The 12,607-nt window shown below is 37.4% G+C and overlaps 1 protein-coding gene across 1 annotated transcript; it reads left to right on the top strand.

Moving 5' to 3' along the window:
• The first annotated feature begins 7,819 nt into the window (after positions 1–7,819).
• LOC117448239 (ras-related and estrogen-regulated growth inhibitor-like protein) lies at positions 7,820–10,751 on the top strand. Its single transcript, XM_034085438.1, has 4 exons — positions 7,820–7,899; positions 7,990–8,043; positions 8,132–8,208; positions 8,639–10,751. Exons 1-4 carry the CDS (start codon positions 7,851–7,853, stop codon positions 9,062–9,064), a joined length of 606 nt encoding a protein of 201 aa, XP_033941329.1. The 5' UTR covers positions 7,820–7,850; the 3' UTR covers positions 9,065–10,751.
• Positions 10,752–12,607: the final 1,856 nt, after the last annotated feature.

Consider the following 12,607-nt stretch of genomic DNA (forward strand, 5'->3'; position numbering starts at 1 on the left):
ACTATTAAATAACTAAAATATCACATGGCACTTTTTTCTGATTGTGTCTTGTCTAAATATAGCTTGCTGCTGTCTGTTTCACATTTTAAACCATTTCATGCTGCGGATCTGCTTTCTATTTTTACACCTATATCAATAGAGAGGGCAGCATGTGGTTTTAAAATAGAGTAATTCTGTCTGCGCTGCTGAGGAGAACATAGCATGTAAAAAGCAGCATGGTCCAGTTACCTCCCAGGGGTAAATAAAGCCAAGAGATACATGTTCTTATTTTCAGATGCTTCCTCGCCTCGTGAAGCTTTTATTCACTTATCTTGAGAGGAACTTGAGATATGAAAAACATTTAAGAAAATAGTCACAAAAAAATGCTATGTTATGCTACATACTATAAATACTATAAAACAACCTGCTTCATGCGGATGAATGGGGGAAATTGGAAAGCTGCTAAAAGCAGAAAGCTCAGTCTGATGACATAAAAACAAAGATGGAGAAAAAAAGAATCACATTGGGCTTGCTGATCATGGGATTACATTACATTATATGTTTTTGAGATACATGGAAACAATGGCAGGACAGAAGAGATCTCCCCTGGAAGTCATCCCACCGTTTTTGACTTTCACATCAGGCTTAATTTGTCTGTCAAAACAATATTTGCAAACAGGAACAACTTGCTCTCAAAGCAAGAAACCACAGAGCTGAGCCACCATGATGTCATCAACATTGACATCCTGGAGAGAAAGCACTTGCACTTTGTTTACTGAAGTTCAAGTATTTATTAACTTATGAGCCTCATTCAAGAACGATGTGAACCAAAAATGCAAATGTCCCCTTAAAACACCCTAAAGTACTTTCTTTATTGTCGCAGGATAGTATCCGTGTTTACTTTACAAATTGAGTGTGTCACAAGTCTTTAGGCAAACAGATCTTAAAAATAACATTCAAGGGCAGTTACAAAGCTGATCATAAGAATGATGGTATCTTGTGATGTTTACCACAAACAAATATAGTCTTAAGGAGCAACCACAGGTTTCTGGGTCATTTTCTTACCACAATTTGCTACAGTTAACCCCTTACTAATGTAGTATGCACTCAGATGGCATGTTTGCAATGTAAAAAATGTTTTATTAGTGTAAATAAAATCATTTTATTTTCTATTTAGGGAATCTTATGGATGGTGGCACTGTATAAACAAGTCTGGATAGGTCAAAACTCCCGCAACACTTGTAGTACCAAAGACAACTTTGTTCTCTGAACCACGCTTGGTATCAATGAACTTACAGAGAAAAAACTATATCTGCATCTCTCTGTGGCTCTAATTAGCTTTATATCAAGTGTAAGCTCATTATTTACTCATTTGTTATTGTTTGTTAGTCTGGCTGCAACTTGTCTTTCTTTGTTCACTCTTAATACTATTATAGATTTGTGTTTTGACCAAAGAGCTTTAAAAACCCCACAGTTCTCTACCTGCTCAGCACCAAATAGCAGACAGATGCAGTAAATGACTACCTAGCGGACATAGCATTTAAATTTAAGAAGAAGAAAAGAGAACAGCTCTCACCAGCTGCTTCAGAGTACACAGTTAAAGATAGAAAGCTTTGAGTGCAAGAAACAAAATGTTTTGTCATTTGACTTATTTTAAAATGTGAACGACAGCCGACCTAAAACCTAGCCTAAAACCCCTAAATTAAAGCCTTCTTCAATGGCTCAGCTAAAACTGGTAACTATGAACAGACTCATAAATCAAATATGCCTTACTGTACTTACAGAGGAAGTTAAAGCAAAGCATTGTTTAGGATGGGTGGGGTTAGTACATTACATTACATTGCATTTAGCTGACGCTTCGACCAGGAAGACACAACCTTATTATTATTACACATAGTGGGATAAGACAGCCACTCATGAGAAACAGCAAGCAGCACATCCCTCTGCAGCAACGTATGAAACATAACATAGTAACAGCAAAGCAGTTTCTTCATCCCTTCCCTCAGCAGATTTCATCGCTCCTTGTGCAAGGAAGATATTTTAGTCGTTGACATTTTGATTGTCAATGTTTGGCATGCGGTTGGCTGATAATTCACGTTGAAAAGCTGACTAATTGGGTACCACATCCAAAAGGCTCTCTGTCACTGGAGGCTGTCCGGAGTGAAGATGATTTCATGCAACGGAAGAGATAATTCACTTGCACATTTTGCTCAGCACAGCACAAGATATTCATGTGACTTTCCAGGCCTCAGTGGTACTCATAGTGTCTCTGCAGTCTCACAAGGTTAATACAACATTTTTACATTTCACATTGTTGTATCACTTTTCAGCACATCCTTTTAAGACTAAATAAGACTAGACTGAAATGTATTTTTCTGAAATGCTAGTTCAAAACATGGCGGAAAAAAAGACCTCGAGTGGAGAGAGGCATAGGGAGTATTGTTGCTCCAGTTTATCTCAAGCACATTTACATGAAGCAAATGTATGCAAATAAACGCTTGCATGAACCTCACTCTACAGCATCACAGGGGTTATGAGACTCTTCCCTGAACTGCAGAAATGTTAGACTTTATTCTAGCATATCGGAGTCTAAATATGTATTTGGTGTTGTGTTTCTGGCCACATTTAATATTTGTACTCTTCTTTTAGCTCTGTTTTGGTCTCCACCAACTTCCTACGGGAATTTCTAACTCTTTAGTCTGCAAAAATGCACCACTATGTTACAAATTAGCTGTGTCTGTTTGCAGTTTGGTGCGGAGCAAGAAGTGCACATTGGTTTATCAGAACGTCTTTGCTAAACAAAAGACTAAGCTAATGAGAGCCTTGAGAATGATTAAAATAGTGAAGATGCTTGCTTCAAAACAAAACAAAAACAATGAGTTAAAGATGTTAAAGCTGTTTCAATTGTATGTGGACTGTGCATCATCACATGAGAGTTCATCACTTCAAGCGGCCTGCTTCTCAAGAGGATGTTTTCAACTGCTATACGTTACATTGAGTTTTGTTTTTCTTGCTAAACATTGAGCTGTTGCATCTATAATTATTTTCACAAAAAGTTGTTTAGGTGTGGAGAACATTCAGCAGCTTTACTGCCCAGGGGCACAAACTGAGAGGAGACATAATGTGAAACTCTGAAGAGCCTTCGGGGACCATTACAAACCACTTACCATATTTATTCCATGAAATATTCAGGCCGCACTTTTCCCAGTAAGCACACAAGCCATTCTTAAAGTCAAATGCAACCAAATTGAAAGCAACATGTGAACATATGGTCGCTTTACAAACTCAGCCGCAGTGGGACAGCAGGCTTGAAAACATTCATTGAGGATGTTGGCAGAGCGGAGTCAGTACTGTATGTGTGCCATTTAATCACATCTTGATGAAGGGTGATTCAATTTGATAATATCTGTAGGGACAACAACTCAAACTTGTAATATTTGTCATCAAATGCAAGCTATAAACCGATTTGAGGACATTGTAAAGGCTTAAAGTCATCTAATAACAATTCTTACATCTTTATTGCTTTTAGATTAGAGAGGTCTCTTTCCTCCTCTTTCTCTGCCAATGCTTGCAGGAGGAGAGGAATCATTATTTCAGTCTCTGCATATATGCCATGGTCTCTTATCCTGTAATTCTAACAGTGCGAGTCTGAAAGCTTCCTTCCTGTCTAGGAAATGACATGCTAATGGCTCTTCCCTCTTCACTAGTCCTGTATCACAGCTGTCTAATGAGAGCATCAGTGACTGATGATGATGGATGCCTTTTAGCTTTGTCAGCTGCAAGCAACTGATTAGTTCTAAAGAAATTATCCTTTTGCTTTGGACTGAAGTCTCAATCTGTCTGCAGATGTCCAAATATAGATGTATGTCTCCATTTCAGGAGTAAAAATATCAAAGTTTTATAAAATGCAGAACAGGAATGCACTTCTTTCTGTTCAGTGTGCACAGATTTAAAGCTGCTCTTATTAATATTTAAGCCTCGATAGTGGTGCACCCTTTTCGAATGTTATCAACCTATTGAACGGCCGTTATCAACCATTATCCTTAACATTAATGGTTAAGACGGGGCAAAATGGGCCAACTGCAGCTGCAACAATTGCCGTTTTAAATGCTTAACATTATGAATCTTAAAGACTGAAATAACTGCCTTATTGAATCAAAATGTGTAAGTGCAATGACACTTTTACGTTCATGGTTTGCAGAAGATGAATCCTGAATTTGGTCATCCTCATTTGGCATTTTTGGTTTCGAGTGTAATGTCTATAACTACTGGGTGGAATGAAATGTGCTTTAGATATTAATTGTTATCATTCAAGTCATGATGAATGCAAAGCCTCGAAAGATAATTATGATTCAACTGGGAAGTTCCTCTTTGCTTTACTAACTATTTTAAGGCCTTTTAGCTTTTTGTTTTGGTTTTATGGCCTGCTATTTTATGGTTTTGCAGGCATCTGTTTTTAGCCGTAAAGTCATTGCAGCGTTCCTGCTTTGCAACAAAATGTTGACAAACACAGTTGGTGACTCAGTGATAAACATTGTGTAGCAGTTTAACGGGTTGTTGGAGACCAAAGCAGAGCTAAAAGGGAGTGAATACTGGACTTACTCGTCAGGTGACCAGAAACATGGCTCTGAATGATAGCTCATGTTATTTCCGCTGATTGTGTTGCTGTTTGCTGAACGAAAACTTTAACTGACTGCTGTGGTAACCGATTGCTGACTGCTACGCCCCACCCTTAAAATGGCCCTGTGGGGCTAACAAATTCGAAACACATTCAAAGACTTTATGAAGTGACAATATGTTCATTTGTAAATGTTGTGAAAACCGCTTGCTCTGCTGCTGCTCAAATAACATGACTCAAGTACTCTCTACTTTTTGCCTGTATGTTCACAAGTGTTTATGACATTCATCATATACTTCATACCAAGCAATTGCTTATTGGTTGCAAAAATATCTGTTTGTGGTGACAAGAAAATTCAAAGAAATCACGACTGTTAAATGGATACAGCAGCCATTTCTGATTAAACTGATACAGGTAAGAAACCCTAAGCATTATGTATCTTTTCAGAGGTGAACACATATTTTCAGACAGTTTGAATCATATCACATCTTTTGATCTATAGACGCTGAAAATGTGTAATGTCCTGGAATCCTATAACACACTTTCTGTAAGCTGCATATACTTCTTAAAATGTTTTGCTTCAACATGACTGTGAATGTAATGTCCACACATCTCTGACAAGCTGAGCATCAAACTTTCTATTTAAAGTTTGTAATCGCAGCCCTGAAACAGGGAAAAGTTGAATTATCGCACACATACAGTGGGTGTTAAGTCCGTAAGAAGATTTATTTGCATAAGCACACACAGCTGAAGCAGCTTCCTGTGAAACAGCTTTTGAGGAAAGGAATTTGTTAAGTATAACTACTGTACCTCTGAATAATGCAGAGGTTAGTGTCTTTATTCCTTTAATTTATTATAAGAATATGAATTTCAATGTACTTATAAATGTGTTTGGTAATCACCTCAGTACCTTTGGTATTTTAATTTTAATATGATTAAAACCCAAAATGTCTCTATTTTCAAATTCACCGAGGGATGTAAATGAATTATGAAACATGCAAGATAGAGATGTTTTGCCTCATTAAATCCTTAAAACTCCACTTCTGAAGAGTATTTTATGCTTCATCATTCACTGCACATTCATTTAGGAATCACTTGCTGGAAGCAGTCATTCGGTTTGACAATTTGATGCAGTTCAAGTTCAGTTTGTTTACTGTAACAGTGACGTGTGAGTGACCCCATACACCTTTAGCACCAAGGCACATTTCAATAAGTGACAGAAAGCAACGAGTTGTACAGTAGCGCTATACTGAAGTAAATACCATTCTAAGAAGCTAAACTGTTGTAAGTATTTTCCTTAAATGTTTATATTAAATTCCCTGGTTTGGTCGCATATTCATTTGTTTTGGGATTGTTTCCCTCTCAGTTGTATTCCCTGGGACCAATAACTTTTTTCTCACCACTGTAATATCTCTGCAGCTGTGCACTATGAATTTTCATGAATGTGGCACCTTTTCTGGCCACGAAACGTAATGTGCTTCTGATGTTTGTGATACATTTCACACAAACGTGTCATGATGTTAAAGAATGTTGAATCAGTAAAATGTGCCGACTGGTTTATTCAAACCATGACTAGGCATTGTGACTTCAGAAGAACAAGCAGTCATGCACTCAACTGTGAATAGTTTAACCCAAGTTAGTTTTTAGGATTATGTGTCAGGCTTTTTATGAAAATGATATTAATTATAATGCATTTGTTTATAATACAAACTTAGACTTGCGTTTCATAAATTAGATTTGGTGTATTACGGGCTTTTCTATAATAGTTGTTATGAGCCACATGTTTACATCCCTCTTAATGGTAAAAACAGACCTTAGAAAAACCGTTTGTACTTTTTCCATTATATTGGGTTCCCTGTGCATTACCAGTAAGTGCACCAATACATTAGGATAAAGGATGATTACAACAAACATATTTCTACTTTTTAACATACATGCTAAAATAAGTAATGAGAACATTTATATTAAAACACACTCAAAGTTGTAATGTTTGCAGTGTCCTCAAAACAACACCTCTGAGGGCTAAGCTCAAGTTGTTGCCACTATTCCACATTATTCGCAAAATGTGTGCCTGGAAGAACTTCATAACCATCATATATTAAAAAGAAGCTACCAGTCTGAAAATAATCTTACCTACATGAGATAAGAGAGAGGAAATGATATCAGATATGATATGAAGGGTTTCTGGGGTCTGAGTTTATTAATGCTTTGTTTTTATACTACAACAAGATTATGACATTTAAGTAAATGGGATGAAAGTTGTTTCTTCAAATGATACCTGACTTGAACTTCGTTGACAAACAGTAGTATTTACTTTCGTGCACAGCATTGACATGCATTTGAGAAACCTGGTTACTGGGAGGAATCAGATTATCAGTGTTGCCCACAGAGGAGTAGGTAAAGCTGGAGAGGATAAAGACAAATCTCTTTCTAATTCCAGTCAAACAGCCAATTACCTTAGGGTCTGTTTCTGTTCTGCCAATCTCTGGAGAGCCGGCCTCCTCTGCCTCTTCTGCCTACAGGAAGCAAAATAAAGTCATATGTTTGTGGAAGACATTAATGAAATGCTGCCTCCCCCTTGTGGTTGCTGTCAATATTGCAGTAGCAAATGGAAAAGTGTAACTAATTTGTTTTATATGTGACTTTGCCAGTAATTCATATAGTAAATAGACTGTTAGTTTAGTTGTTCTCCCATGTAGAGGAATTATTTAGGTAAAGGTTTATCAGCACAATGTTTACAATGAAAAAAAGTTACCCCTTTTCATCAGATTATCTTTTACTGAGTTAATACTTTATTGAGTTGGAGCTGATGTCCTATTGTGTAATCTATAAAAATGAAGGACATTTATTGGGCTTATGTCATATGTGTGTGATTATAATTATAATTTGCAAAGTAGATGCAATATTTTCCTTTGACATTGGAGTAGAGTTATAAAGTAGCATGACATGAGAAAATCTTCTTGAGAAAATATAGTACATTTTACCTGCTGATTTCCTTGAAATGTGATAAGAAAATCTTATAAAAACGTATAACAACATGTGAGAAAAAGATGAATATCTACAGCTACACACAGTCATTCCTTCATTCACCTGTAGAGGGTTCCTTCTACAGACAGGCGCGTGCGCGGGTCCACGTGAGGGAATGATTGCTGCTGTTGTTATGGGTAATTTGTTTACCCCGCCCACCTGTGTGTCCTATAATAAAGGCCACATGAGGCTCAGCAGCTCCACACACACAGCTGACTCACTGAAAATGGATGCTAACATTGTAATAATGGGCACAGAAAGCGTTGGGAAATCAGGTAAAAAGATTTCTGGAGCAGAGAAGTAGTTAAATATACATGTGTCTGTGGCACATGGGTTAATGTATGTTGTTTTTTGTTTGAATTTAGCGCTGACTGTACGTCTCTTAACTCGGAGATTCATTGGAGAGTATGGAGATATCGGTAAGTGTATCGTTAAATAACATCGTTACATTAATTGCAGCCTTTCAACTTCATCTAACTTTCCATTAACTTAACCTTTGTCCTGCAGAGTCCATCTACAGCCACAGTTTTATGGTAGATGAGAGGAGAACCACCCTCAATATTTGGGATTCACCTTGTTCTGAGGTAAGGAGATATAAACTACTATCTGACAAATGCTGTCAAATATTTCAGTTCTTAATAATGCTGCTTTAATCTGCTGATAAATTATGCTGGTACTAGTGTTAGAGGAAGTAGCCTACTCCTAAATATCTTTTAAATTCAGTAGATTTAATACAATGTAAAAAATAATAATTACGAGTAAAGTTACATTTTTATCAAAAAGTGCCTCAGGTAACACACGTGTAGCATTTAAGTCCATCACATACAAATATATGATGTATTTTAGTATTACTAATTTAAATAAGATACGAGATAATCATATAGTGTGTAAAATCACAAGGTAACTGCAAAAGTAATAATTATAGCTCTACTGCAATTTGTCTAAAAAAAAATGTATTCAATTATATTTATTTAGTTATTTTCACCAATAAAATAAAATGATCTGTTTTCACAGGATTTGTCTGTGGAGACGTCACTCTTTGAAAAGAAAGTCCAATGGGCAGACGGCTTTGTTCTCGTCTACAGCATCTGCGACAGGGCCAGTTTCAACGCCGTCAGCAGGCTCATTCAGACCATCAAGTCCACCAAAGACTACCTGAACGCAGACAAAGCGCCCATAGTGGTTGTGGGTAACAAGAGGGACTTGCACCACAGGAGGACAGTGCTGAGCGAGGAGGGGCGTCTGCTGGCTCTCAACACGGGCTGCCACTTCTGCGAGGTGTCAGCGGCTGAGAACTACCACAGTGTGCTCATGATGTTTCACGGTCTGGTGGGCAGGATAAAGGGTGCAAAGCTGACCACCAAGAGACCTCTGGGGTTCAAGGGCATCGTGAAGAGCATGTCTGCGGTGTTTGCCAGGAGACGGACAGACTCCTTTTAGCAAGACCATAACAGCAGAAGGAGTTTTCTATGAACTGCATGAGGGGGGTCACACATAATGAGGGTTTTTACCTGATGGACATCACAGTCTGTCAGGGAAATATTACCATGTGACTGTGCAAAAGATCAGAATGAAGTCCCCTGAGTCAGAGACAAGGCAGAAAGCTGTTCCTGAAAAGAAAAGATTTAAACAAAACAATGTGAAAGAGCACATGTTTTGAGGTTTGCTGCGCTTCAAGGTTGGACTGATGAAACTAAAGTTATTAATTATACAGATACTTGACATTTTATATTCTATCGTGTGCAGCAAGGTATGTGAAGTTTTAAGAAGGGATTTATATTGGAAGAAACAATATGTACAATCTAAATGTGCCTTTAGTCCTGATAATGACCAAAGAAAAATGCTCTTCAATTTACAACAAAAAACTTTTACATCACTAAAAAAAAGTGACTGAAAACGTGTCGTGCCTAATTTTGTTACAAATTATTGAAAGTAAATCAAGCATATTTATATTTATTCAACTCTTTAAAGCATTATACATAAAAGTGTTTCCTTTTTATTTATGAGCTCTCCCATGTTTAATCCATCTACTATGGACAATGTGCGGAGATGTATTTTTTTTATATATGCCTTGTTTTATGTATTACAAGGATTTTAAATTAATCATAACAAGATATTTTCATTTGTGTTGACTCTAGAATTCCAATGTTTGTTTTCCAGTAACATGATTAAACGGTCAGTTGATCCACATTAGGAAAAACCTTTTGCCCTATAAGGAGTGACAGGAGTCGGTCAATTCTCCAAATGGATGCTGTAAAACATATAAATGAATTTCTTTGTAGATCTCTAGGAGAACATTTCCTACATGAAAATCCCTCTAACTTGTCTGGCCTGCCCCAGCAAACTCGGTCTGACCCAAAACATTAGGCGGCAGACATTTCTATTCTTCTTATCCTCTCTTTGACCTCTGTCGTTCTGTGTCAGGAACATGTCTATCCACCATGTGCGGCTATTACGGCTATCCATGGGAGGGCAAATGGCAGGTAAGCTGGTGCCAGCTCCCCCCTTTAGTTCTTCAGTGTGAGGAATCTGACAGGAACAAGGCACAGGTTAACTCAGAAAGACTGGGGTGGTCTGGACCATGCAGCTCCTTGTCACAGCCTCTGGTCACTTCACAGCATGACACAGAATCAACTGCAACCCCTAAGAGCTGCTTTCAAACAAGATTCAATCATATATTAGTCTTTTAGCCAATATAGTCTATTTTGAAAGATTCCTGAGCACTGAATAGTGGCTTGTTTGAAATGCTGGAGCTAAGATTTAAGACTTCGATTGAAAAAGCATCTGCTCACTTGGAACTATGAAATACATATTTAGTGGAGGATACTTTCCGTCATTTACGCATTGATGCTTGAAGAAGATCTCTGACTGAAAATTCCCTTTGAAAGCCTGTTTTCAATTAAAAAGACCACGGAAGTCAAAGAGACTTATAACAAATCTGCTCAAAAACTATTTGAAAATGGATGTTTAGGTATCTGTTTATTTCCTCTGCCAAGGAGGTCATGTGTTCAGTAGCAGGCACATGTATTTTGTCACATCTGACAACTCCTCCTTAAATGTTTGGATCACTGCAGGAGAGCAAGCTGCTGGGGAGCAACTGGTTCAAAGTCTGCTGAGGTGTAACTGTTCTGAGACTAATACTAAGTTGCTGTTAGAATAAATATGTATATTTTATAAATAAATAAATCATATCCAAAACAAATGTTCCACCCAGAAGCATCATTTGTGTTTACAACACAAAAGTAAATTGAATCAGCTCCTGACATGAGTGCATCCAACACTATGACACATTCAAAATAGCATAATGGGACTCTCACATCTAGTCAAACTTTAACCAAACAACTAGACCCTGACTGGATGCTTTAAGCCAAAGTCACTTATTGGAAGAATGAGGTGAGTAAACAAGGAAGTACAGTATCCCAGAAAATCTAAACAATGTTTGATGATATGGAATCAAGAACGTTTGATAACAGCTGAACTATATTAAAACATCTATTTACAAAAAATAATCTGGTTTGCTCATTACATTTGCGCATTTAACAGTAAACTTTAACTTTTCGATGAATCTGACATCTGACCTTAAATATAAATATACCAAAATTCAATAGTTTTTTTGGTAGAAATTAGCTACCGATAAAATAATCTTACACATGCATCATTGTCTCTTAGCTTCCGGTCACAATTTTAACCTCAACTGAATGCTGTTTCCTCTGTCAGTTCCCAACTTTATTTTGAACAGATGTTGTACCAGGCTTGTAGGAAAATGCCATATGTTGGTAGCTCACTATCTTTTATTGGAAGAAATTGATCATAATGTGTTATAATAACCAACAGCATGTAATGTCTCCTGTTTAAGCCAAGGCAGGCTCACACCTGGACTCTTACCTTGTGGCATTACAAGCTTTTTCAACCTGACAATGACTTTCAATTTCCTAATACAGGATTTAAACAGGGGGTCAGGAATGTGAGCACTGAAAGACAGAGATGCTCAATGAGCCTTTTCGTTAACAAGATTTATAAAGAAATGTGTTAACTGTTGAAGAATGCCAACTATCCTGCATATGCCCTTTTGCCTTCGCTAAGCTCCCCTGCAAAGACTTAAGGACCCCCTGCAGCGCTCTACAGTTTTCCAAATAAAGTCCTGGTGTGTGCACACAGCAATGATAATTCAACCCCCGGCGCTGAAAGTTGTGAAGGTTCAAAGTTCAATAGCACTTTGTACTTTTTATTGGCTTATCTTACTTATTAAACAGCACACTTGCACACAGTTAGGGGCCTAAAACCTGTTGAACATAAATACCATACTCAAGATTGCTTTTTCTCAACTATTTTATTTACAATTCTTCCATTTTCTATTTGTCACTAAAGCAAGAAAGGCAGGGGTTTATATTGGCAAGTTGTCAAGGGCTCTTTGATGTGTATATATGTGTATGAGAAATTGAGAATCAGGATTACAGGCACAACAGCAATTCAGCTGTCTGCATGTTGACATGGATATTGCAGGATTTTAGAAAGCTTTTGTGACATTTATCATAAAGAAACTTGTCAGACTTCTTTTCTGTCTTAGACCCCCCCCCGCTCTTGATCTCTGAGGCTTTCCATTTTCACAATCATTGAAAAGGATAAGAAACTCACATCATTTCTCACATTGATGATAAATGAATAGTGGAATAGTAGGAGCAATATATACATAAGGTTCAGCATCTGAATGCATCATAACTAACATGATCCCGCAGATCAAAAGATAATTTGCTTATTTGAGCCTTTAATAACCAGATCCACCACTGAGAGCAGGGTCGTGTCTGGAGGGCTGGGCTGAAGATAATGCTAATATTAAATGGATGATTGACTTGGGAAAACATTTCTTTTTACAGGAAGGGTTAATGTGGGGGTCAGGTGAGACAGAGCTTTGCGTGTGAGCTGGTAAATAAAATCAGTCATGGTGTTGAGTAACTTTAGTAATGTAATGGATGTTGGGATATT

This window comes from Pseudochaenichthys georgianus, chromosome 6 (assembly GCF_902827115.2).
Source record: "Pseudochaenichthys georgianus chromosome 6, fPseGeo1.2, whole genome shotgun sequence".
Classification (NCBI taxonomy): Eukaryota; Metazoa; Chordata; class Actinopteri; order Perciformes; family Channichthyidae; genus Pseudochaenichthys; species Pseudochaenichthys georgianus.